We start from the raw sequence: 26,608 nt of genomic DNA, 5'->3' as shown, positions 1-26,608 counted from the left end.
TTCACTGACACAGACAATTTGAAATAATTCTTTGTAAAAACAGCACATCATTTTGCAATTCTCATATCACTGGGCAGTGCAGATAGAAATATTTTAAAAGAGCATGCTGTTGAAATATGTACTGTACAAAACAGTACACTAATTTTCTCAACCAGACCATCATACATGGTGGGCTGCAGAGAATTCAGTAAAATGATCCATGTGAAAATATACTTGCCAATTCACCCATTTACCTGCTACAGATTCTAACCAACAGCTACTCTTCCATGTATCTTCTCCACCCCTAAGTCCCTCCTTCATCTTCTAGGCACTGGCATTTATATATCATGTATAGTGATCTTCCTTTTACCAAAGGCAAAGAAAAATGCAGCTTTCCAAGTGTTTTTTCCAAGAGGAAAGTTAATTTTGTTATGCCAAAATTTTAACTAAGGAATTTGGAAAACTCTCAGGCAGGAATCCAGAATTCTACATGTTTGTTGGGCTGTTGAGAAAGCAACTACTCTGTAATCACCTGGATCTCAAATACAGAAGTTATTCTTTGTACTAGCACAAGTCCCACTGATTAAAAAAAAAAAAAACTTTAAAAAATTAAATATAAAAAAAAGATCATCAAAACTGCCACAGTGTGTTTACTCTTTTCCTAAACACAGTTTACAGCTAAATAGGTAAAGACAACCATTTTATATTAGTAAGGAATTATTGGCTAAATACTTTATACCATGGTGCAGTAGTAATAAGAAAATCAGTACTCATCAGAATGTACGTGCACGTATGTATAAGTACGCATACATGTTACTTACATGCTGAAATCAGAAATTGCTTTTTTTGGATGCTAATGGGAGTTTGGAAGTACTTACAGAGCTAGATAATTATGGGCAAACTTTAGATTCAAGATCTTATTCCACAATATGGCTACGTTTGAGAAATTCATGAAGCAAGTAAAGGATTTATTGAAGACAAAAATCACATTGAAAATAGGGCACAGAGATAAAAGTACACGATCTTTTAACATGTTAGGCTAAGTTTTGGACTTCAAGTGTCTGCATTAGAATGAAGAATATCTTCCATTCCTTCCCTAGAATGTGTCTTGTTTTAATTTTTCTGTGTCTCCTTTAAAAAAGGCTAACATTTTTAATTAAGATTTTAATGCACGGCTAAAAGATTCAGCAGCTTTAAAATTTATGTAGAAAGGTTAATCTAGATTTTCTTAGTTCACAATCTTTCCTTCTTTAACTCAAATTTAAACTATTTGGTTAAACAAAAGCAATGTTAAAATATCTGCTGCCTTCAATACCAGAGCATGTCAAATCTGTCTTGTGGCCCCTCCAATGCACTTGCACTTTTAATCAGTAGTAAAAAGCATGCTTAAAAGTAAATAATGCTTTCTTTGACACAGACAAAAGCCTTAGATTTTTAAGATGAGATTAATTCACTCCTTAAGGAGGACAAAAACAAGTGAAGGCCCTATATTCTTGATTAATCATAATCTATCACTTCTTCTAGGCAAGATCTCTTTGTGACTTTCTATTGGAAAATAAAACAAAAAGCTTACCTTATCCTCTTTTCATAATGCTTAATGAATTGAGAGCCTCTCATAGTCTGAGTTTTAACAATGTGATCATCCAATAACAGCTGAATATCATCTACTGATGACAAAATATGGGTTCCTGTTTCTCTGTAGGCAAGAAGAGTGAACTCCATTGGATCCCATTCAGAAATCATTTTTGTTAAAGCTTTCTCAAGTGAATATTCTTTGCTAGCTGTTTCACTGATTGCTTCAAATTGTTCTAGGAATGGTTCAAGGTGCAAATTTATGTAAGTCAAAAGATTTGAGTCTTCAGAAGGAGACAGAGGGAAACCAGCAATTTTTGACATTTCTTCCCAGTGCCTTTCTTGCAAGCCAGGACTGCAAATCACCTGAATTAGAGGAATGTGGCGCTTGAATTCCTCTACTTTTGATTTAACCTGCCGTGTTAGTGCTAAAGTACTTGGAGAATTGTGGAAAGTTTTTTCTAGCTTATACAATCCGTGCCAGTAGTTTCCTACATCTCCCTCTACTTTGTCTGGATCCACTTCCATAAATGACCCCTCTGTCCAGCTCTCGTGCTTTCTGTTGAATTCAACAGTCATTTCATAGAGACGTAGATAAGGAGCAAGAACATTCCGGATCGTTTTGTGCTGAGGGTACTGAGATATTGGCCATCCAAATGACTCTTCTTCTGCATTAAATTGATCAATCTGTGCAGAGAGAACAGAAGTACGAAATATAAACCAAGCTCTGCATGCTATCAAGTCCTTGTCATGGGTATTACAGAGGTTGTCTAGTATCTTCAATGAGCTTCAAACTATGTTTTGAGTTACTAAGCTAGTCAATTATTCAACTGCTGCCACTGACTGCAGTTAAAGCAATCCTTCTGACAGCTCAACATTTATGCTTATCAATAGATGAGCACAGACAGAAGTTTAACACAGTACCTGGACATTCCTCCATAATTTGCATCAATACAGAGGTGATAACAGACAGGAGGGAACAACAAGCATCAGAATTTATACTTTACAGAATACAGATCCATGCAAACCTACACAAACTTAATCCACTTTTCTTCTATGCAAACTACTATACCATTAAGATCATATAGTAACAATTAATCATGTAAATTTTGTTTAAACTGTAAATTGCATACAATGTTTCAGAGATGAATAAGGAATGATTTTGCTACATATCAGTAACTGCATTACTAATTAAACTCTTGGCTCTGGAAACACAAATATTAAACCTTCCAATTCAAACTATCGGACTAGTTTAGACTACAGTCTGTACCTTTTCAGCAGCAAGATCCAACTTTGCTTTTAGTGCTTGTGCCTTCTTCAAATATCTGTTGACTTCCTGAACATCTCCAAATGTGCTAAGTTCTTCAACCTGCTTAAAATAGCTTTTCAGGTCCTCCACAAATTGTTCACGCCGTACCTAATCAAAGCACGTGAAGAAAAAAAAATAAAAAGTCACAATAAAGTTAATCTTCTGTACAAAGGAGGAATAACGAATAATTCTGATTTCACTATATTAGGCTACTTCACACTTGCAGACATCCAGCATCCAGAATATGAAATCTTTAGTATCTGTTCTACTCACATTACAGAATTTGACCTGAATTTTACTATTAGCTGCAGTGACTTATTGAGCTAAATGACAGGAGTGACTTTGGTTTCTCCTCTACTATGCCATAGGATATAGGATATAGTCAGACACAGAAATTTCAGCTGTGGTGGACACAGCTGGCAGGCAAATAACAGAAAGCTAAACTGAAGAAACTAGGGTACCACAGATTGAAATGCAATAATAGGATTTGCTTAATCAAACGACAGATAAAGCTAAACATTTTCATAAGACATTGGCATATCTTGTCTTAAAGCCAGACAGTTCCAAGGACAGATTTTTTCCTCATATATACCACTTGACCACAAACATGTCACAGCAGGTACCAGTAGTGGTCAGTGTCTGAAAACAAGCATCAGACCATGCAAAGCAATAACCAGTTCCAAGGTAACGCAGTGCATGCTGCACATTTATTTGTAATACAAAAAGAAACTTAGAAGCTCCTTCTTTGAACGTACCTCATAAACACAGAAACTCAGTATCTCCAAATATTTACTGTCTAAGACAAAACTTTAATTAGAGTAGGGAGCAAAAGAAAGCCAAAGCATATGTTTATACAGGCAGTAACCCTGACACATCAGCAACCCAATAATTAGCAATCCTTGTGCACTTGTGTAGTAAACTGTAACGTAAGAGTCTTGTAAATATAATGAAATAAAGAATGTAGCAGAGAAAAAAAAATGTTTAAAAAAAAAAACAACAACAAAAATACATCTTCATTCAGGTTTGAAGACGTTTGCCATTACGCTAACAGCAAAATCACACATAAATTAATACTTCATTATTATTATTGTTTTCTTGTACCTATAACATAAATTTCATATACTGCAATTACAAGGATCTTCTCGAAACGTAAACACGTCTTTAAAGGAGCTATCTGAATTTTACTATTCCATATAGAGAGCCTTCATCAATGAAAATTCTGTAACCAAAGAGCTTTCAGAAAGCAAAACATGATGTGTGGTTTGTATTTTAAAATTAACCATGTCTGAAATACTAATGAGTGGAAAACAGACAAAAATTGGTTAATATCAAGAATATTATGAAAAATTATATTGAACGCTTTTCTTAATATATGCGAAAATAAAAGAGGTTATTCCATCCAATATTACTTCATGTTCTAGATGTTATTTAAAATCAGTAACAGAAAGGTTTTTTTAAATGTTGTTACAAACCTTAAGACCATCTTGAAACTGTTCTGTTTTCTCCTCAATTATCTTTCTGTGCTCTTCAAAGATATCTGGCATTCGTGCATACCACTGAAAAACGTTCCTGTTCAGTCGAATGTCTGCTGGCGAAAAGCTGACACACTCTATCAGGAAAGCAATACAATTCAAAGCATCCACCAACTTCTGCTCCAATTCAAGCATGTCCTGTGTTTCCACTTTCTGTATACAAGCCTGAAAACAGAAATTAAAAGGAAAGATTAACACATACAATTTAATGCCAAAACAGCCAATAGTTAATCTTTCAAAACTAACTTTTTACTAGGAAAAATTAATAAAGTTAGAAATACGCAATACAAAAACTTGTTTACCTGGAGCAGCAGGGTACTGTCTATTTTTACAGCACATAACATGTGAAGACAATTGCCTTACTAGATATTTTGTTGAACAAAACTCCAAGCAATGGTTGATACAGTGTGCACAAATCTTGGGACCAATGAAAACCAATCCCGACAGCCTACTGTAAGTGTTGCAAATCTGGGCAAAATGCAGGATGCTAGCAACTTAAAAACAGTGAAATAAATACAAAGAAATAAGGACACGCTTCAGAAAGGAAAGCACTGGATGACCCAGTTCAGATTAGGTCTTCCCTAGAATTAAGAACATAAACAATATTGTCAGTTACTGCACTGCTCATTATGACTGAAATACAAATTACACTCCTCTTCCAAATCTCACGAGTTGGCAGTGAACCGTGCTGACACATGTAAGCATTCCGTGCAGCACACTTAACAGAACTTTAACACAGCCAGTTTAAATGACAGTCTGTAACAATGCCTCTGAAAGCCTCTAGAAGAGCTGCATTAGTAATAATCAGGCCAATTTGACAGATCAATAACACACCAGCACGTATAAAAACTGATATCACAATTGAAGACAAAGAAAATCTTAACGTGACATAATGTGAAATTACTGGAAACATTTTTAGGTAGAGATAAACTACCCATTGAATCTACACTTCTGCTCATTTTTAATAGCAGTCTTTGCGTATCAGAACGCATTTATTAGTACGGACCTAACAAACAACAATGTATTAAAAGAATCCAAAAGGAGACTGAGACAGCCCTCCAGCAATTACATGGAATAACTGTTAGAAACAGAGTTTGATGCTGGCTAAAATACTGCACGTTACATATAGGTATGGTAATTTGCAACTTTATTCCTCCAGCAGACACATGTAGTATCATATGTATTCTAAAGGCACCATATTCTCAGCACAGATTTAAACTTCTAAACATTTTATTTTTTACTCAGAAAAAGATACTGCTCTTATATTCTACGTTTGGCTTCACCGTAACAAAAGCTCAAACCACTCAGATTCACATTCAGCCAACCATGCAGGAATTATTTTAAGCACACATCTACATTCCACACATTTAATAACAAGCACATACATCAAAACTTGACTGAATAGCAACAGAGTAAGACATGTTGTTTTAAATGCATATGCAAATACTTTTTTGAAGTCCAGCTGAACTGGAGCCTGAATACATCACAGCAACAGCAGAGTTTTGATTACAGAAGTGGTATTTGTAAGTGAGAAGACGGGATTTTAGCTATCAAACTGTAAACCCTAATCTACTAAATTTTAAATGATAATTCAACACAGTATGTAAAAAGAAAATTACTTCATGCAACTTGCCAGTGAGTGCTTCTTAAAGGTTCCTTGTTAAGAACTAAATACATATTTAAGCTCCTTACATCAGAGGTTTCAAGAGGTTTCTTTGATTAGTTTAAGATATTACAAATGGATTTTGAGTCTTCAACATCAAGTTCAACTGCTTGAATTTAAATTGGAGGAACCAAGAAACATTCACTGTTTGAATATGCTATTTGTTGAGAAACCTGTAGAACACAGGATCTAAATTTATACTGGTACGTTGCAATGCAGAAACTGTTAGCTCCTTATACTAGCTAGAGGGAGATATAAATAAAACTTGCTCCAAGACAATATCTTTGAAATCTTTGCCTCACACAAACCTGTGACTAAATTTCTCAGTTACACCTACGTTATTAACTAAAACAGGACTGGCTCATGGGCTCAACCAGAGTTCAATCAGTTGGCTGCACTTAATAAATCTGGCACTTAGCCTTGTTACATGTTATGCGATTAGACTGGGCCCATCAATCTAGCCTACCCAGATCCCCTGCTAAGCATTGCTAATATCAAACATATCAACAGTGTCACCTAATTTGGTATCTCCTGTGAGATTACTGAGGATGCACTACAACTCCTCATCCAGACCAGTAATGAAAACATTAAAAAAAAACTGGCCCAAAGACTGAGCTCTAAAAGATACCACTGATTAAAAGCCACCAACTGGATTGAACTCTACTCCCTAGGACTCTTTGAGTCCAGCCATCCAGCCACTTCTTCACCTGGAGAACAATATACTTGTCCAAGAAATGAGGTGCCAGTTTCTCTGGGAGAACACTGTGGGAGATGGTGTCAAATGGTTTACTAAAAAAAGGTAAACAACATCCATAGATCTTCTCTCACCTACTCAGCAGTTCATCTTGCCAAAAAAGGAGATCAAGTTAGTCAGGTAGGGCCTAAGGTTCATAAATCCAAACTGGCTGCTTCAGATCGTTTGGTTGTTTCATATATGCCATGTGATAGCAAGCAAGATGATCTGCTCTGCAGTTTCTCCTGCAACGTAGGTCAGACTGACAGATGTATAATTCCCTAGATCTTTCTTCCTGCCTTTCATGTAGACTGGAATCACATTTGCTAACCTCCAGTCAAACAGGACCTCCCACATTAGCCAGGATTGCTGGTAGATTATTCAAAGTAGCTTGGTGAGGGCTTCATTAGTATGAATCTTGTCCAGTGCTAAAGGCTCAAGAAATTTCAAAACATGAAGGAGTGCACTTACAGTTTTCCATTGAATTATAAGGAATTCATCTCTCTCCATCACCGTTTTCCAAATCAAGGGGCTGAACACCCTAAGGACTATTGGCCTTAATGAAGACTGAGGTATATAAGGCATGAAGTACCTCAAAAAGGCATTAAATACCTCACAGGATGCCTGTGATTGATGCAGTGAATGAATGTCACAAGTTTCTGTTCTTTTCCGAGAATCTTCTTTTTAATTCCAGTCAAGTCAGCAGCTTTTTTGCCAACTTCTCATCATTATCTTTACCTAATGACACTACTGACAAAGAACTTGTACGAGAAGCATCAGCTCTGTCATATTCTTGTTCATTCCTTTTGCTCCCACAGTATTAGCATTATGCTCAAGAAGCAGTTTCTCTGTGGTAATCTTTTTAAGCCACTTGCCCATTTGGCGGGAGTTAGGTTAGTTAAAACTGAACAATACAATCTGTAAACCCATTCTTTTGCAGATTTGCGTGCCACTGTAAGCACACAAACTGCAATGCATTAATTACAATATGCTGAAAATGAATGAATGAGGGTGCCACTGTGACCCTTCACATTGTGGAATATCCAGTTTTCCTCAGGACACACACGCAGATGGTACAAGACCTTCTGACATGCGGACCAGGCAAAGGGGACCAGTGTCAATCTATATATTAGATATTGGTAAAGCTTAATTTCTTCCTCAATTGTTTAGATAAATAAATATAAAAATTCTAATATTTCCTTCATGCACTCCAATGGATCACACGCAGCCTCTGATCTGCACACACCTCACTTTAGAGAGCACTGCCTTACAGAGTTTTGGTCCATGTCAACGCGCTCGCTTTCCAACAATATCACAGCGCAGATGACTGCAGAGACAAAAGACTGTTCTAGGTAGGCAGTTCAGTTGCAAGCATAATGATCCAGGGAGGAAGAGTTTAGATGTTTCTAAAAGAGCCAGGCTATGCCTTTTAGCCTCATGGCTAAAGATGACCTGTCCTTTTTAATTCTGTAACACAGATACAGTGCCAGTGACTTCAAGAGGGTCAGAATCACACCCATTAACTGTATGTAGTGCATATGCTACTACTCCAGGACAGAATAATAGTATTCATAGCTGTTTTTGCTTGGTCTCATTAAAAAGAAGAGAGTACCTTAAGTTCCATTAGCTCCTGTGTACTAGATGGAGTACTAAGGGCTTTTTCTGATATTCTCTCAAATTCATCACATAGCCTGAAAAACAAATAAACAGTTTGGCAAGTTTGTTTCGTTTTAGTCATCCTTAGACAAATCACATACATTTGTAACAGCAAAAAATAAATTCTCATATGCTTTAAGTTTTATGAAGTTCAGCAGTGGAAGCAAAACTAAAGATGTCAGAAAACATTTTCAGTTTGAGTTACCTCACACTTATATCTTGATGATCTTTGAGTATTTTGGCAATAATTTTTTCACAAATATTATCTGCTCGCTTTGCCAAAGCATTTGTTAATTCATCACAGTGCAGTTCAAACATTCCTAGACGGAGACACTGAAATACAAATTTAAGTTACCCAAACGTTGAACAACTTCTATGTAGAATCATTCACTATCTTAAAAATAACATCAAGGCCCTCACCTAAGATTTCACTCAAGCCAAAAAAGGGTCCTAAAACTTTACAGCGAAGAAGAGAAAAAATACAGTTATAACTTTACTTCTCTCTGTTCATGTCAAAATGTAACTAAACCTTACTTCTATCACTTTTTATCTTGACAATCTACAGCCTCATGCAGGAAGGGCATCTATTCTATGTAAGAAGGCAGCAGTGGATGTTGTCTGGTGACATTACAGAGTTTGAGGTACATCTAAAAAGCAGCAATCTCTTAGAAACATGTAGACGTGTGGTACTGCTAAGGATTATAACAAGGGGCCTCTGCCTCCCAGTGAGTCTCGGAATCCAGTGATTTCTTTAATTAGGGCAAGAGAGCTTGACTTCCAGACACGGGAGCCCTTACGACTAATAATTACTTGTTTCTCCAGACAAGTTTGCATTGAATTCAAGTAACAATTTACAGAAAATCACTTAAAACTTCGAGTTCTTTTTCAGAATGTGAGAATAAAGAATTCTTACTACAGAACATCATTATAAATACAAAAAGAAGAGGATCCCATTATGGATCACCTCACTTAGACGCTTGGAAGGAATTTTGGTGTGACCACATCCAAAGACCTTTTGTAATTTCAAATCTGGAAGGAGCATACTGTGAGAACTTTCAAAAGTCTCCCAGTGAATACCTACTGGGGTGCTCCAAAAGTAATGCCTCCTGCCCTATTATATTGGCCCACAACATCAGAGGGAAATATTAATGGGAATGTTCAATCTCTACTATCATAGCACCAGCGTCTCATTACATGTTGTCGCCAAGTAACAGATGGCAGCAGAGGGGAGTTTGTGACAAAATGGCATCTGAAGCAAAGATTTTAATTCCTCCATGTGGAAAAAAATGGCACCCGCTGACATTCATCAATGCTTGCTGAACATTTATGGAGACCTAACAGTAAGGTGTTGGTGGTGCATTTCAGCAGTGGCAACAGTAACAATGGGTTGCTCAGTTTTTCCACAAGTAAAGTAATCAGGCTCTTGTTCATCACTGGTTTAAAAGCATTGACAATGGTGTTAACTGTTGAAAAACAGTGCTTTGAATTCACTCTATTTGTATTTTGGAATTTTCTCTATCAGATAGTGTTACTGTGCTCTTTGTATCTGTTGTTTCCATAGAAACAAATAGGAGGCATTACTTTTGAAAGGACCTACACAGTAAAAAGCACTACATTTTACCAAAACAAGGCAAACCCTACACAGAAATACTAACTTTTCAACAAAAATGCTTATTTTTCTGAGAAATTAATTTTACTTCACTTATCTCACACTTAATTATTATCAATTTTGACTAACAGTGTTCTCAGAGAAAAAAAATCAACACTAAAATTAAGAATATTTTTATAATTTACCTTTCTAGAAGTATATTTTAATTCCTCACTGAGTTTCTTATACTTTATAATTTCTCCTTTCATTTCTTCAAAAGTATGTTGCTCAGTCAGGAACTGATCTGTTTCTTGTTCGGCTTGTTTGTTTATCAGGAGGCTGTACTTATCATAAACCTTGACATGTTCCACAGGTGCAGCACTTTCTTTGATAATTTCTTCTCTAATCATTCTCTTATGTTCATCCAAGATCTCATCAAGGATTACAGGTTTCAGGACAGCTGATGGGGACTCACTTTTTGGCTTTGGAAAAAAAAAAATACAGAAATAGGATAAATGAATAAATAAATAACAATCAGAAGGACACGACATTTTCAATTTAAACTTATTTTTGCAGATCAGCTATATTAAGAAACATTAACAGGATAAATAAAAACAGTTAAATTCTACTTCAATTTTCTTCTAATTATTATTATTAGAAGAAATTATTATTTCTTCTAATAATACTTATTAGTATTATTAATACTTATTAGTATTGTTATTTTTTAATACACAATTATTTACATACAACTACCAATTTTGTGAATCCTAAGTTATGGAAGTTTATCTCCAGCAGGAACTCAGAATTCTAAGTAAAAGTCCATTCCAAATAAAGTCATCAATAATTTCAGTCTACACTGTCTTTATTTTTCCTGAATGACCAGCAATTCAATTTTACTATCCACCAATGACTTTGTAATATTAGAAATGTGGAAAGCACTTTCCTGCAACCCTCCAGATGCTATTAAACCTTGCTCTTATGCATTTAGACATGCTTCTTTTCATTTTTCTTTTTAAAGGTTATTGATTACTGGTTTTATAAATAGTATTACAGCTATTCAAGTTTCTGGCAAAACAGAAACTGCTTTAAAATTACAGTTCAGATTTTTTAAAGGACAGTCTATTCATAAGATTCTATGTTTAAAGTGACAATATCATTTCCAGTGTCAAAATGAAGGCCTATTTTCAGAATTCTGGAGAAACATGCTTAAAATTTGAATGCATCAATTTTGTTTGTAGTATATAATGCATTTATAGTAGCTACTGTAGAAAATAGAAAAGAGAAAATAGCTGATGACTTTTTATTTGCTTAGAGAACAGTAACTGGGTCTTTTCATACAAAAAAGATTACTTCAGGAAGTTCAAAATATCACCAAAGCATATTAATGTGTTACTGCATGGTCTGACATTACGACTACTCATTAAAATACTCAGGAACTAAACACAGAAATAATGAGAAAACTAAAACTGTGAGTACTGTAATTTCTTACCAACTTAGAAAATAATTTGGTCTCAACTCTTGGTATATCACTGACAGCATTAATCATCACAGCATAAACATTCAGTAATACATCCTCATAGTCATTAAAGTCAGGTTCAAATTTAATACAGTCATTCACAAGTGTTGCCCTCAGGATGAAACCAGGGTGTTCGTAAGCTCGAACTGACTTCTAGATTTAAAAAAAAAAATAAAATTAAATTAAAGTATTATTTAATCTAAATAACACAAAAAAGGTCCAAGGATCATTAGGAATTACCCAGGATTTTAACTGCAAATTACAATTACTAATTCTACTAAAAATACCAGTGCAAATATGAAGTATGTCTCTGATAATAACAGTTTTACATGAATTTTAAGATGAATTACAGTGTTGTTTTCAGTTGACATAAAAAGTATCTTTATACACCAGCCAACAACTCATATAAAGTTGTTTGCACAAACTGATGCAGAGTAGTATTATAGCAGCAGCCCTCACAAGTATAGGAATATACAAATACAGGTACAGCAGTACACGCATCTGTCACCTACCCCAGTCACTGTGGAACTAATTTCCTTTAAAAAAAAAAAAAAAAAAAAAAAAAAAGTTATTTCTAATTTTATTTAGTAAACCATGAATCTGATCTGAGGAAAAAAAAAAAAAAAAAAACAGAAAAAAAAAAAAAAAAACAGAAAAAAAAAAAAAAGCCAAAACAAAAAAAACACCCTAGTCTGAGAAACACTGCGAGCTATATTTGCAGTAAATGGTTGGACTCTTTTGCAGTATAGATTCCTATGTATCCCAATACAAAAAGTTCTGTATGCTTTTGCCCCTGGTGGCACCATTTGATTTTATATGGTACCTTTAATCTAAATCAGGCATCTTTTAACTTCATCTGTATCTCTGATATCTTTTAACTATAATAAATTTTAATCAGGAGCCATAAGAAAGCATTTAATCACCATTGTGTAGCTTGAATAACGGATAATCACTCAGAAGCAGAACATTAGAGATTATACACGTCTTTCTAACAACAACAACAGGAAACAGCACTGTGGACGTCAAATCTTACTTAATTCAGGAGTATACAAAGCAACTTGGGGAAGAAGTAGGAAAGAGAATCATACACTCTGCTTTCACAGTATGATTCCTTACCTAGATTCTCTGCTTATTTTTTCATATTATTTCATCCCTTTATTATTATTATTTCATTATTATTCAGTATCATCTGGAGCTAGAGATTCTTTAGATATTTAAAAGCAAGGATGTATTAATGGAAAGCTGAGCAAAGATTCAGTTGCACTACAAAACATAAAATTCAAGGAGAAATGTTTATCTCCACAATAGACACTGTGTAAGTCCAAAAGTGAAATTCTTCTTGCTTCCCCCCCCCCCCTTCAAACCACAGAACAGATGTCTACTGACAGTAGAGAGAAGATAAGCCTTCAATACAGATGGAGATGATGGGGAGGTAGCACTAGAACACTGAGCAAGAACAGTTTCACTTTTGGACTTACATGATGTCTATGGCATTTATAGCACAGGATTTCTACTTTAAACCTAACTAACTGCAGCAGGTTCCTGTACATTATCAGATTTAAAATGCCAGTATTTCCCTCTGACCTAAGTTGTTGTGGTTTTTTAACTCTGTTTAATAAACACCACATACATTCAATACCACATTTTTTTTCCTCAAGAAAGCAACTGAGACCAGAGTTCATATTTTCTTTTCTTCCCTAAGTAAAACCAACAGGAAACAAATTGTAGGTACAAGGATAAGCAGCGCTACTAGTAGAGGCATGAAAGAGTACTTACTGCTGGTTGAACAATTAAATCTGTAAAGTCCTGAATTGATTGTAAAAGTAATTGTTGCAGTTGACGAGTCATTAAAGTGGCAGCACATCTGAAGAATGCTTCTAATTTAGCAGTGCTGGCATTGCTGGGTATTTGCTTTTTTTTATTACCTTGGTAAAAGATTTTCTGCACTTCTGGAAGCCACCTAAAGAGAATACAATATTTCTCTTAGTTCTTCAAGTGATCAGTATTAATAAACCTATAGTTTTAAGTTAATTGTTGAATGTTTGTAATACGTGCATGAACAAAGAATGCTGCAGTATACCTGGGGAACTGTAATGTAATTAGCTCATACAGTAGTACCTTTAAATTCAAAGGAATCATGTATCTGAAAATGTTATCTACTACTATGAAATCATACTTAAAATAAAAATCCATGACAGACAAATCCACCTGCTTGCACTAGTCTCCTATTTCTCAACTCAACAGAAAGACCTCATAGGCAGCATACTTAAGTCCCAGAGACTACACACTTCCTTATCCATCTTTGCAACCTTAGTAGATTTTAGATATCAAAGTTTCCCAGAGGGAATTCTGCCCAGCCATTCATAACCAAAATTGTGCCAACCTGGCTCTAGCACTGGAGGGAAATAGGAAAGATGAAAACACAAAAGTGTGCAGCCTTACAACTGTTTATGAGGTGCACAGTGATAGGACAAGGGGGAACAGTTTTAAACTAAGACTGGGGAGGTTTAGGTTAGACATTAGGAGGCAGTTTCACCACACAGAGGGTGGTGATGCACTGGAACAGGTTGCCCAGGGAGGCTGTGGATGCCCCATCCCTGGAGGCGTTCAAGGCCAGGCTGGATGTAGCTCTGGGCAGCCTGGTCTCATGGCTGAAGACTGCACACAGCAGGGGGTTGAAACTAGATGATAATTGTGGTCCTTTTCAGCCCAGCCTATTGTTGTATGATTCTTCAGTTAAGAACACAGAGACATTTTCAGGGTCAGAAAGAAATAGAAATGAAAATAGTTGAGGCAGTTACTAACACAATTATGGGCCAACAGAAATAAAAACTCTCCGCACCATGAAAAAAAAAAGAAAACAACTGACAAACAAACAAGAAAAACTACAACCCTAATAATCAGGAATCTAGCAAATACAACAGCTGTTCTTCTTAATTTAAATCTAAAATAGTAAAAAAAAGCAGTAGCAAATAATTGCAGGAAGCAATCATTGGAGGTTGGTTGGATGATCTCAAGGTCCCAACCCCTGCAATAGTGTAGTTACTGAATAAAGATCAGATGTATACAAACAATACGACACAGCTACAAATATCTAAAAAAGACCTAGTAATTACAATGCTTTTAATTCAGCATATTAAGCACAATAACAAGAAAATTGCCCTTCTTTCAGAAATACTGCTAGATGGATACACGAATATTACGCTGCTCAAACATTTTGTTTTTCAAAAACTCTTTTATACTCTAATGTCAATGGATGTCATTAATAAAACATTCTTTAGATGACACTGGTTTAAAAAAAAATGGTTAAAAAGTGAAAACATACAAACTGAGATACCACACTCATTAACAAAAGTTCTACACAGGTATCGTTATTAACCTAACATTAGGATAATCTCAATTACTCCTATCCCCAGGAGGCACGTTCAGTCTTTGAAGTAGGGATGGAGCAAGACTTATTACACAAAAATTCCATCATAATTTACTTTTTTAAATGTCATAAATTATTGATAGTAGAAACACTACTTTTTCAATGTATCTCTTCAGAATTCAGTATTACAGCTGTTTTAAATGGCCTGAAAAGCAAGGCAGGGAAACTTTAAAAAGCAGACTAATCTGAAATAGCTCCAAGAATTCTTTGAAGAATAGCAATTAGATGACAAGGGAGTCCTCAAAATAAAAGCTTTTCTCAAAATAGACTAAAATACTCATCATGTCCCACAGATTATCCAATTCTGAATGAATCTGTGCCCTATAGGAGATAAAAAGCAAAACACAACACACCGAAATTTGGAACAAGAAAACAACATAAATCACAGCAAGCTCAACAAAAATATTTTCATTCACTGGCCTCAAAGCATTTCCAACCACTCCATCTCTTTCTTTGATATGTATTACTAAAATTGGTCATTCTTTCTGTCTCTGAAAAGTCCAGAATTTCAAAAACACCCAAAGAAAAAGATCTCCATATAACTTAAAATACATGGATGCACTGGATCATACTTCCTAGATAGAACAGCTTTGGATTTTCCAATTTCCTGGATGACTTGAACCTGGAAAGATGCAAGTTCCTTGGCTTCCTGTTTATTGTGAAATAGCTCTGTATCAAGAAGGCGTAAGTTTCTGAAACACAATATAACATGAATATTTTAGAAGTGTATTCACAGTACCTTATTATTTCCTTATTTCCATAAAACCTTATTTCATATTTCAAATGTTATTTATTTTAAACATTCATATTTTATTTTCAGAAACACCAAATGTATGTACTTCAGCACTTTCTGTATACATTATCTAAATGGAGATAATAATTACTGCATTTCAGTATATTAATTGGTATTTTCATAGTTGGAGTCCACGCATATATTTGACCCCATACTGCATATGTGATCAAACATTGACACTTCTAAATGTTTTAAACAGCGACCTTCCCAAAGATTCGGTGGATTTTTACAGATATTATGAAACAACATAGAAATAAAGACAATTATCTACACCAAGCTTGGAAATAATTTTCAGTATTCCTATTCCTTAAATAAATAATTTAATATCATCTGTTCATTAGCAGATACAACAAAAACAAAACAAAAAAAAAAAAACAACACTGTAAAGTCATTACAGCACTTAACAGGTCAATTCATTGCCTTTTTCATCACCAGTCAAGAAATAAGCAAGCAGTTCGAGCTACTCTGGAAAGACAGATTGTTTTGAATATTCCTGGACTTAAAAAAAAAAAAAGAACAAAAAAACCCTCAAAATTAGAAAAAGCTAAAATGACTATTTCAAAAATGGAAGTCTTTTTCAGACTTGTCAGAAGCAGGAAAGTTGCCAATCTATAAGATAACAAAGAGAAAAAAAGAGGGGAAAAAAGAAAAAACAAAAACAGGGGAAAAAAAAAAAAAAAAAAAAAAAAAAAAAAAAAAAAAAAAAAAAAAAAAAAGAGAACATAAGATTTCTAGCAGCTCCATTCTGGATCCTCTCTGCACAATGGACATGATGGCATAAATTGTAGTTTCAGTAGAACAGTTATAGAAACAAAATGACAATCACAAATTACCAGGTCCAGATGGTATTTCATCTAAATATAAAACTAACAATCTAACTTCCATTTGCAGTTTCTTGCTTATTAATGCCTAGATACAAGGGGAAATAAGATGGCATAGGTGACTTTTTTTTTTTTTCTTCCCTGTGATCTCTGGGGAAGTACAGATAAGAAAGCTTGACCTGTACACATGAAAAGTTGGCAGAAACTCTTCAAAGCATGAAGTCAGAGAGCACACAAAAACAATGTATTTGGGAAAATGATGTTTGAACAAAGCATGTTCACAATCTGTTTCCAGATGCAGATACTGTAGCTGTCCCAGATTCAGGACGGCAACCTGGAAACCTTAAGATACCACCATCTACTATTTCCTTACTTAGATTCTGAAATCACTGAGCATCCGAAAAGCTAAGAGATATTGATAACACTTACTTAAACGAAGTTTCCCATAGCTTCAGAACAGCTAGCATTGAAGGATTTATTGCATGCAAGTTTTCTTTTATATAACTGTATGCTGACGTGAAAGACTTATTCCAAGGTTTTGGGACAACTTCTATTCTAAAAAGCAAAACAAAACATAAACACACAGAAAAACAAACAAACAAACAAAAAAAAAAACAGAACAACAACCAAGAAACACAGTAGGATGGACACAGCTGTTCTAAAAACCAAAATATTTATATATCTGCATTAAAATAATTCTTTTCCATCCCAAAAAGCTCATATAAATAGCTGAAGTAGCTCAGGAGTTAATCTGGTTTTCTACTCATTATTCAGGTATTAAAAATACTGTCTTCAAATACTGGTCAATATATATTAAAAAGAGAGATAGAAAAAAAAAAGAAATATTGGTCTTAGGACATTTAAGAGATCTGTAGCCTATTTATAGGTCCCTTATATTAAGAATGTAATAAAATCATACATATATACATAATCAACTAATGAATACATAATTTTCTGTAGTATATTTTTGTTTACACATAATATTCAATTGGTCATCATTCATGAGTATAGAGCCTTTTTATAAATCCACTTGGTCTGCTTTCAAATTTTTAAGAGCATAAAGCTACTTTGGTGGGGTTTTTTAATATTTTAATATATTAATATAAGTTTTTTTCTTTAAAAACTTAAACAGGGTCATTTTCCATTTTATGCAGACAACTAAATTCTATTATTAAAATACCGAGTATTGCAATTGAAGAAATGGACATTGCAACCTTTACTATCTTCGCTTTAACTCATATTAAATTATACACTTGTAACTACAGTTTTTTTACAGAATGAACTGCACAATCCCATTCAGGGATCAACCACAGAACTATTTAGTTTTACATAGATAAAAACATAGCTTATGTCCTCAATTCCTTCTAACTGTTTGATATCTCTCCGAATGTTCTTACAGTGATCTCACAAAATAGAGCATAAAACTTTCACCTGCTTCAGATCTACTTTTCATCAAATCTCAGATTGATGAGGAGTTTCCAAGCAAAGGAAAAGCTTACGTAGATATGTGAGTACACAGACTCCACCTCAGAGAACTACGGATCTACACGAACAACTTTCATTTCCTCTTTAAGTGGTTTCTGCATATTCACATTAGGAAATAACCTTCTAAATGATAATATCCTGAAAGGTTGGTAGCAATGAAGTCATAATTAGAATCTAAAATACTGCTTTGCTGTACTGAACTTCAAGCTTGGACAACAAATCTCAGATCAGAAGTATTTTCCTAAATCTGCATGTGAAACTAGGTAAATTGTGCAAACAAGGAACTGGTAATTCTGACATAAACTTTTACCCATTTCTCAGTGAATCTGTATCCTATAGGAGATTTAAAAATAATAATAATAATTTGGCTTTCAGAAGTTAAAAAGCCTTGCTGAATTTCCACATCTATCTGACATATTTCTCTAGAAGAAAAATTGATATTTCAAGTGCTGTTAATGAAATAAAATCATTTTGCCAGTGACTGTTGTAGTAGGACAATGTTATACTTCGGGTATAGTATGCAAGCATACGATATAAGCTTATATGAAAACTACTGCGATGTCCAACAAAATGACAGTTCCTAGTAGGCATGGAAGGTCTACAGTTAGAAATTGTAGGATGGCCTCTTATTGGGGGATAATATAACTCTCTCATTACACATTATTTCTCTTTTCAATATGAAAATTGTCTCAGTAATATCTGTCACAGCCACCCTCCTACATACTTTAATGCCTGCCATTTGGTATTTGAAAGCATATACCTCAGAAAATCTCAAGCATATACCTCAAAACACAAGAATTTGCCCTTCCGTATCTTATTTTCAAATGCTGTGAGATTAAATGTAGGAACTTCTTACCAGTTAAACACTGCAAAACAAAACTAATTCCCAACAATTATTCATGGTAGACACATTTTTTCCAAGGAAGTTGTATAAGCATTAACTGAAATAATAACTAAAATATGTTTACTTTTACTGTTTTGTGCAGTGCTCAAGCCAACACTGAGCAACACTACCTAAGATAATTCATTACACGTTACTGTACATCACTGCTCTATAGTCAGTCCATTTGAATAAATATATTTTCTTACTCTGCACGATGAGGTAAAACACTATCTTTCTTCTTGTCTTCATCTTTTTCTCTGGTGTCTCTTAAGACAAAGTCAACTATGAAAGGTGTTTCAAAATAAAAGAAAAAAGTGAAAACAAAAATAAAAAAATAAGCTCACCAAAGAAATAAAGATAAACAAAATGTCCAAATGGACAACTCATTGACATAAATGGTTTTACGTGGAAATACATGAAAAGAAATTTAGTAGAAAGCTATACAATTAAATTGGGGTTTAGAAAAAAGTATCTTTTTAAATTGTTGAAAGACAAAAAATACTGAGTAATAATAGATTTTACTATTAGAAGGGTAAGAACAACACCATATATTTTTTTCATTCAAGTCCTCCTCTACCATGAAACAGAGTGCTTTACGGTATCTCTCTCACTTTTGGTAGCTCTCAGAAGTGAGCAGCACTCGATGACGAACACTTTCGAGGATTATCAACTTAGGACAAAACTAGTAAATATTAGAAATCTACCTATAGCCTTCTTTACACTCAGAAAATAGTCTTCTTTCATTTCATCAGTCAGTGAACGAATGCTTTCATCAAATGATTTCAGATGCTGTGGAATTAAAACTAAAACGTGATCTAACCAGGCTTCATTCAGAGGGGCTACATTTGCTGTATCAATTCCATGGCGAATGTAATAGTAGTATTTCTGCAGGATAGAAGAATGCATTGATTAAGTTCAGTACTAGATAGCAATTACTAGTGCAGGTTTCAGTAAAACATGGGCTGATTTAGTAAAAATAAATGTAATTAGTGTCAAGTGCTTTTTTGTTTCCATAATTCTGTTATTATATCAATCATCTTGTCTATATTTACAATAAATAACTGGCAATACTTTAAATTTAATGGTCTTGAAAATAGCCTTTACCTACCACAATATCCTTCTCTATTGCTGTAGAGGAATCTGCTCTTGGAGACTGGGATTCATTAAGGGCTTCTTCAGTAACGTCTTCCTGCCTGACGTAAAAACAAAACAAACAAACAAGTGTGCATCACATTCTTCAGATACATTTCAGTGTCATAAGCAGTATATAGCCATCAAACACGTGAGCTATGAATAAGCAGCACAAAACAAATGTGACTGGCAAAACTTTAGAAAAAATGCAAAACATTATGATTCAAAAAGAACACTGAAGCACGCAATCAAGTTTGTAAACAACCTGCTAAGGTCCAGATTTTAAAGTCAGCAATACAGTTCATTGTCATACACATATTTCCTTTTGATTTGTAATCTTCAAATTTTTGAAATGACTTAAAAAAAAATTGGTCCATCTATCAACAGGAGAAAGTACATTTTTCAAACATCATTAAACTCACAATATAATGTTAACCAGAGCACTTCTGAAACGTTCCTGGCTTTTTTTCAGATGACTGCAGCTTTGCAGTTTAGAAGTGGATGGCTCAGCTTCCTCATCTCTAGAATCTTTTATCTTGAGTCTCTTGCATCTTGCCTTCAAATACTCTCCTTGCAGAAAAGAATCACAGAATCACAAGGTTGGAAACGACCTGCAAGATCATCTAGTCCAACCACCCTCCCATTCCTATTAGTACAAGCTACTAAACCATCTCTCGTAGCTCCTCATCCAGGCACCCCTTGAACACTACCAGGGATGGCAACTCCACCACCCCCCTGGGCAGCCATTCCAGTGCCTGACCACCCCTTGAGAGAAAAAGTTTCTCCTGATATCCAACTTAAACCTCCTCTGGTATAACTTCTGGCCGTTTCCTCGGGTCCTACTATTTGCCTGGGAGAAGAGGCCAGATCCTTTTGCACCACAACCTCCCTTCAGGAAGTTGTAGAGTGCAATGAGGTCTCCCAAAAGAACATTTTGAAATTAAGTTTTAAAAACAGTTCAAAATGCACGACACATTTCCTTATGTTTCTGAAAGATTTTCTTCAGCAGCACCAACTACTGTTAGCCTTACCAGATGGGTACTCATTTTTTACAGAAAACTCATCTGGCTCATCATCTTCCCACTCTTTTCTCAGTCGGAATGAAGGACAAGTCTGCTGCCACGGTTGATGAGAGCTTGCCTGGAAGAAATATTCTGTGTTTTAGTTTTACACTAGTTGTAGGTGCTAGTAGCACTTCAAGATATTTTAAATACAAATAAATAAATAAATACATAACCTAGTATATAGTAGGAACAAGGCAGCATAAAAATGATACAGTAAACTATTACCTACATGTTGCCCTCAACTTTAAAATATCCAGCCCAGCAGAGATAAGCACACTAAACTTACACGCAAATATTTGCATTCCCTCTAGTTTTATACTTTAAACATGTACAGATTTGTTCAAATATTCTACTTTCAATGTTTTGAAAATATTGAAACATATTTCCACATACTTAAATGTGAATAATACAAGTACACAATGCAGACAACATGCACATATTACACTTCAAAATGTTCTGAAATCTTTATGTAACTCTGCCATGTACACACTTGACAACTAAAACTCACAAAAAATCCAACAAAACTACCTGAGGTAGCTGTGGTATTAAGCTTGCGGCTCTTTTTGCAAACTTCCCTTTGACACTTGGAGCGGCCTTGGGAAAAATCACAAACATTTTAATCACTACTAATATTAGACTTCCAGCCATACTTAAACGTCTTAAAAGAAGCTATAAATCCCTTTTCATCTCTGATCCATAGTTGCTCTGGAAGTTATGCCTCCCACTTATTTCAACGTAAACTAAACCAGACACAAAGAATACTGTAACACTACTTGATAGAACAAATTCTCAGCTACAGAACAATATTTTCCAACAGAGTCACCACCATTAGCTCTGCGTTTTCACCAGCAATGAACAAGAGCCTGCATGCTGTGTTATAAAAACCTGTACCCATGGAGGTGACCCACTGTCACCACTGCTGAAACACACACCATCCAACACTGTCTGGTCTCCATATATGTTCAGCAAGCATTAATGAATGTCAATGGGTGCCACTTCTTCTGCATGGAAGAATTTACTTCCACCTTTGCTTCATATGCACTTCCATGTCAGATGCCATTTTGTCAGACTGTCCCTCTGCTGTGCAGCAACAACATGTTACAGATACTGGTGGGAAGGTTCAACCTCTGCAGCCATACCACCAAGATTCACTTCTGACATCGTGGACCAACATAATAAAATAAGAGGCATCACTCTCAGAGCAGCACTCATACAATATTTTTTGTAAGCACAACCATGTCACTTCTCTGACGATTTCTAGTGCACTTCCATGTAAAATTTAACTTTCCCACATACCTTTTACAAATCACAGCCTGGAGAAATCTATTTTATGCTGTGAAGCATTTGAAGTATATTTTTGCCAACACAAACATTAAAGAATTAAAAGATACCAAGACATAGTGTAAACATACAGTTAAGTTTTTCATTCAGGTTCATCAGTTAGCACATATTGGTCCTTTATCCTAACCCATAATCTTCCAATTAAAGACTGCCCAGTACTCTCGGCTCTTCCATAAGGCTGACCCCTTAGCATGAGACAGAAATGCTGGCTGTCCCTCTGACCGTGCCCAGGATCCCAACTAACGTGTCTTTAGCACAGCACCTCACTGTGAGCAAACAAGACAGGCTAGCTGTACAATTATTTGAAACTGGCAAACCTAAGCACCTTTGGCTGCTCCTCCATTTGTCCTCTGCTTCAGCCTGGCACCAGTGCCCAGCATCACACACACCACTTCTCTTCATGCAGCTGCACTTGTAGTAAAGTAACACTACATCTATGCCACAGCTGTCCTTGTTGCACTTGATTTCTTATGCAAGGATTGTACAGTGGAGAAAAGCTGCAGAAGTTTGTACGAGCACACCTGAGCCACTCTTCCACAAGTCACATTGCAGTGCAGCTGCTGTGCTACAGGACACTCAAATTTTAGACACACAATTACAAGAACTGTAGTGATTCACATGCAAGTCAGAAAGTCCAAAGTCCAAAGAAAACCTCCATCAAAATTCAGGAATTTGAGTGATGAAGATGTGGCACTGAGGAACATGGTCAGTGGGCATGGTGGAGATGGGTGGATGGTTGGACTGGATGATTTTAGATGTCTTCTCCATCCAACCTTAATGATTCTAGGACTCTGTTCTCCATGGAACAGTTTCCTGCCTACATTCCGTGCTCCAGCCTCCTAACTACCCCACTGGACCCTGGTTTGTCAGCAGCTTTACTGCTGGATCTGAGCCAGAGTCACTTCAGTTGGTTCTGAATCTTGAGTATAGACGTGCTCTTTATTCTTCACATAGTAAGACAGATATTTAGAACTACACTAGCACTGATGCTCTTTAATATCCTCATCAAACACACTGACAGAGGGATAGGAAGCACCCTCAGCATTTTTAATTACACCAAACTGTGGTCAACACACCTGAGACACGCAGTAATACCCAGAGAGACCTAGACAGGCTCCAGCAGCAGGGCCAGGTGAACCTCATGAGGTTCAACATTGTTGCCCTGCATCATGGCAACCCCTACCATCAATGCAAGCTGGGAGACCAAAGGACTGAGCACAGCCCTTCTAAAAAGAAATTGGTGGTAATGGTGGATAGGAAGCTGAACATGAGCCAGCAACGTTTGCAGCCCAGAAAGCAAACTGTATCCTGGGCTGCATCAAAAGCAGCATGATCAGCAGGTCAAGGGAGGCGATCCTGTCCCTCTACTCTACTCTGCACTAGCGAGACCTTACCTAGAGTGGTATGCCCAGATGTGGAGTCCTCAGTACAGCAGAGACATGGACATGTTAGAACATGACCAGAGAAGGGTTACAAAAATGGAACACCGTTCCTACCAAAGCAGACTGAGAGAGCAGGGGCTGCTCAGCCCAGAAAAGAGAAGGCTCCGGGAACACCTGATGGCAGCCTTTCATTATCTAAAGGGAGGGGCTATAGGAAGGAAGGGGCAGACTCTTTAGCAAGATCTGTTGTGACAGGACAAGGAAGATTTACAGTAAGAGTAGTGGGGCACTGGAATAATATATATATATATTTTCAATCTTGAAACCCGTTCTCAAACTGTATAATCAGAACGAAAAGCAGGGCTGCAACGCTTTTTGCCGCTCACACGGCTGTGTTGAGGCCACAAATCTAAACGCATGCAACTCCTCGCTGTAAGCGAAGCCGGCACCGCGCGCCCCCCCCCCCCCCCCCCTCCCCCCCCCCCCCCCCCCCCCGCGCACCGCCGTTGCTGAGCGCTGGGTGCGAAGCAGGGGCCGGGCAGGGCAGCGCCTGCCAGGCAGCGTCGGACACGGCTGGCACAATCCAATCCCCTGCTAATGCAGGTGCCTACAGCAGGTCGAACTCCTGGTTAGGAGTAACAGAAACCTGAGCGGTTTTGTTTTGTTGGTTTGTTGTTTGTTTTTTTTTCCCTACAAATAACAGGAGTAGAAAAGTTTTCACCGCGTGCAACATTACGCAGATTTTTTTTGTTTAGTTTTTGTTTTTATTAAAACACCAAAACGCTCTACACAGCCATCTGTAACCCTGAGATTCCGGCATCCTTAACGCCTCACAGCACAGCCGCTGCCGGCACCAACAGCCACACAGAGAGCCCCGCGGCCTGGACGGCGCCGACGCGCACCCTCCGATACGCACCCAACGTAACACAAACTGCAGAACTTCGAATTCACCAAAGGAATGAACCAAAGGAAAGCGGCGCAGTTCTAAGGATTTACGTTACTTCGAACAAACTCCGCCTGAAAAGCTCTCAGCTGCAGCCCTCTTTCCCCACACCAGCACCCCCTCAGCAGCTCGCTGCACCGCAGCTCCGCTCCACCCCCCCGCCAGTCCCCGGCGGCAAACGGGCGCCGCAGCGGCTCAGCGCCGTACCTGCTCGGTGCCCATGTCCGCTCGGACGGGACGCGGCCGCACTGAGGAGCCGCCGTTGCCCCGCAGCACCGCGAGCGAGTGCGACGGTTGCGCTGTAAACCGTGACGACCGCGCGGGAGCAGACCCGCCCCGTGCCCTGCTCTCGGAGCGACTCGCCTGTATTGAAGACCGCGTTTTACCTGCTGTTGGTTGTTTACGTTTGCCAGGTAACACAAAACAGCGTGAAGATGCAGCCACAGCCCGCTCCGAGGGCAGCGCGGTGACGCCGAGCGCTCCGAGCATGGCACGCAGGCTCTGCGAACCAGCTGGAAGTGCAATTTATCGCCTGAGCATCGGGGGGTGGGGGCACAGCTGTGGTGGGTGAAGCTGTTGCAGCGTATCCTCGGGTACAGAAAGCTGAATTTAAACTTCGTTCGGTGAGATTTCAGCTTTATGCAACAAGGTTTTCTTCTAGGAGGAAGCGCATGCTGCCCGTTTGTGGCAGCTTCAAGAAAATAAGGGGCTTAAATAGCTCCGAAATGGACTATTCCATACGGTTCAAACAGGCATTCCTCCCTCGCTTTGAAATTAGCAGGTGGGTGAACACAGCTGCTGTTTGCAGGCAGAGCTTTACTACCTATGTGTTCCAACTACACCTAATAGAGAACAGCTGTGCTCTTGCAAGCGTTCCTAATAAACCAATGTCTGAACTCTTACCTGGGTTGGTAATGCGTGCGATTTATTATTTTTGTTATATTTATTATATTGTGATTTTGTTATTTAAGGTGTTTTTTCATCCCTTGTCTTCCCGTGGTGATAACAAGAAAAGCACTGTCCTAGCAAAAGGTTGATTCATGGAACACATTTTATGTGTTAACCCAACCAGCCAAAAATTTTCATGCCATAAACTATGTACCTGCAAGGAGTTCCATTCTCTCTCATCACTGGAAGATGGCCTGACAGTTCAGCTTTATAACTTACCATTAATTTACCATTAATATGGTAAGCTTTCAATACACTGATCTATCTTGTATTTTTTCAGTATCACTATTTTTCAAATCAGCCAGCTGCCAGGTTCTTAAGGCATGGGATGATTCCAGTTCCTTACAAAAAAATAATACAACTGCATGTTTTTATCTTGCCCTGACTTTACAAGATGTTTTTCCAAGTGCAACTTAACTTATTTAGCAGCAGTACAATCACAGCTGTCCTGTTAGAAAGATGGGCAGCTATCATATGGTAGGACGAGGGGAATGGTCTGAGACAGGGGAGGTTTAGCTTAGATACTAGTAAGCTTTTCACTCAGAGGGTGGTGACACAGTGGAACAGGTTGCCCAAGGAGGTTGTGGATGCCCCATCCCATGACAGACAAATCCACCTGCTTGCACTAGTCTCCTATTTCTCAAGTCAACAGAAAGACCTCATAGGCAGCATACTTAAGTCCCAGAGACTACACACTTCCTTATCCATCTTTGCAACCTTAGTAGATTTTAGATATCAAAGTTTCCCAGAGGGAATTCTGCCCTGCCATTCTTAGCCAAAATTGTGCCAACCTGGCTCTAGCACTGGAGGGAAATAGGTAAGATGAAAACACAAAAGTG

General features: G+C 37.1%; 1 protein-coding gene across 6 annotated transcripts in view; it reads right to left on the bottom strand.

Annotated features, from left to right (window-relative positions):
• The window catches only part of DNAH7 (dynein axonemal heavy chain 7), a 96,575-nt gene extending 71,376 nt beyond the window's left edge, over nucleotides 1–25,199 (bottom strand). For 3 of the 6 annotated variants that reach the window (XR_007378411.1, XM_048952357.1, XM_048952359.1), the window contains exons 1-17: nucleotides 25,029–25,199; nucleotides 21,684–21,749; nucleotides 21,123–21,231; nucleotides 20,514–20,661; nucleotides 20,069–20,153; nucleotides 19,665–19,845; nucleotides 19,167–19,242; nucleotides 17,022–17,147; nucleotides 15,551–15,670; nucleotides 13,325–13,508; nucleotides 11,522–11,701; nucleotides 10,239–10,514; nucleotides 8,650–8,777; nucleotides 8,401–8,479; nucleotides 4,333–4,557; nucleotides 2,822–2,968; nucleotides 1,553–2,238 (exon numbers count right to left, since the gene is read on the bottom strand). Coding sequence is in view for 5 of the 6 variants with exons in the window: in XM_048952357.1 (XP_048808314.1) it covers nucleotides 1,553–2,238; nucleotides 2,822–2,968; nucleotides 4,333–4,557; nucleotides 8,401–8,479; nucleotides 8,650–8,777; nucleotides 10,239–10,514; nucleotides 11,522–11,701; nucleotides 13,325–13,508; nucleotides 15,551–15,670; nucleotides 17,022–17,147; nucleotides 19,167–19,242; nucleotides 19,665–19,845; nucleotides 20,069–20,153; nucleotides 20,514–20,661; nucleotides 21,123–21,231; nucleotides 21,684–21,749; nucleotides 25,029–25,043 (2,831 nt within the window). In the remaining variant the exon portion in view is untranslated. Of the gene's footprint in view, nucleotides 1–1,552; nucleotides 2,239–2,821; nucleotides 2,969–4,332; nucleotides 4,558–8,400; nucleotides 8,480–8,649; nucleotides 8,778–10,238; nucleotides 10,515–11,521; nucleotides 11,702–13,324; nucleotides 13,509–13,756; nucleotides 13,855–15,550; nucleotides 15,671–17,021; nucleotides 17,148–19,166; nucleotides 19,243–19,664; nucleotides 19,846–20,068; nucleotides 20,154–20,513; nucleotides 20,662–21,122; nucleotides 21,232–21,683; nucleotides 21,750–25,028 lie in introns of those variants that run through there. The other 3 variants (XM_048952360.1, XM_048952361.1, XM_048952362.1) reach the window with 3 other exon arrangements.
• Nucleotides 25,200–26,608: the final 1,409 nt, after the last annotated feature.

Source organism: Lagopus muta, chromosome 8 (genome assembly GCF_023343835.1).
Source record: "Lagopus muta isolate bLagMut1 chromosome 8, bLagMut1 primary, whole genome shotgun sequence".
Lineage (NCBI taxonomy): Eukaryota > Metazoa > Chordata > Aves > Galliformes > Phasianidae > Lagopus > Lagopus muta.
Note: the sequence above shows the minus strand (reverse complement) of the source record. Positions and strands in the feature narration are given on the sequence as shown.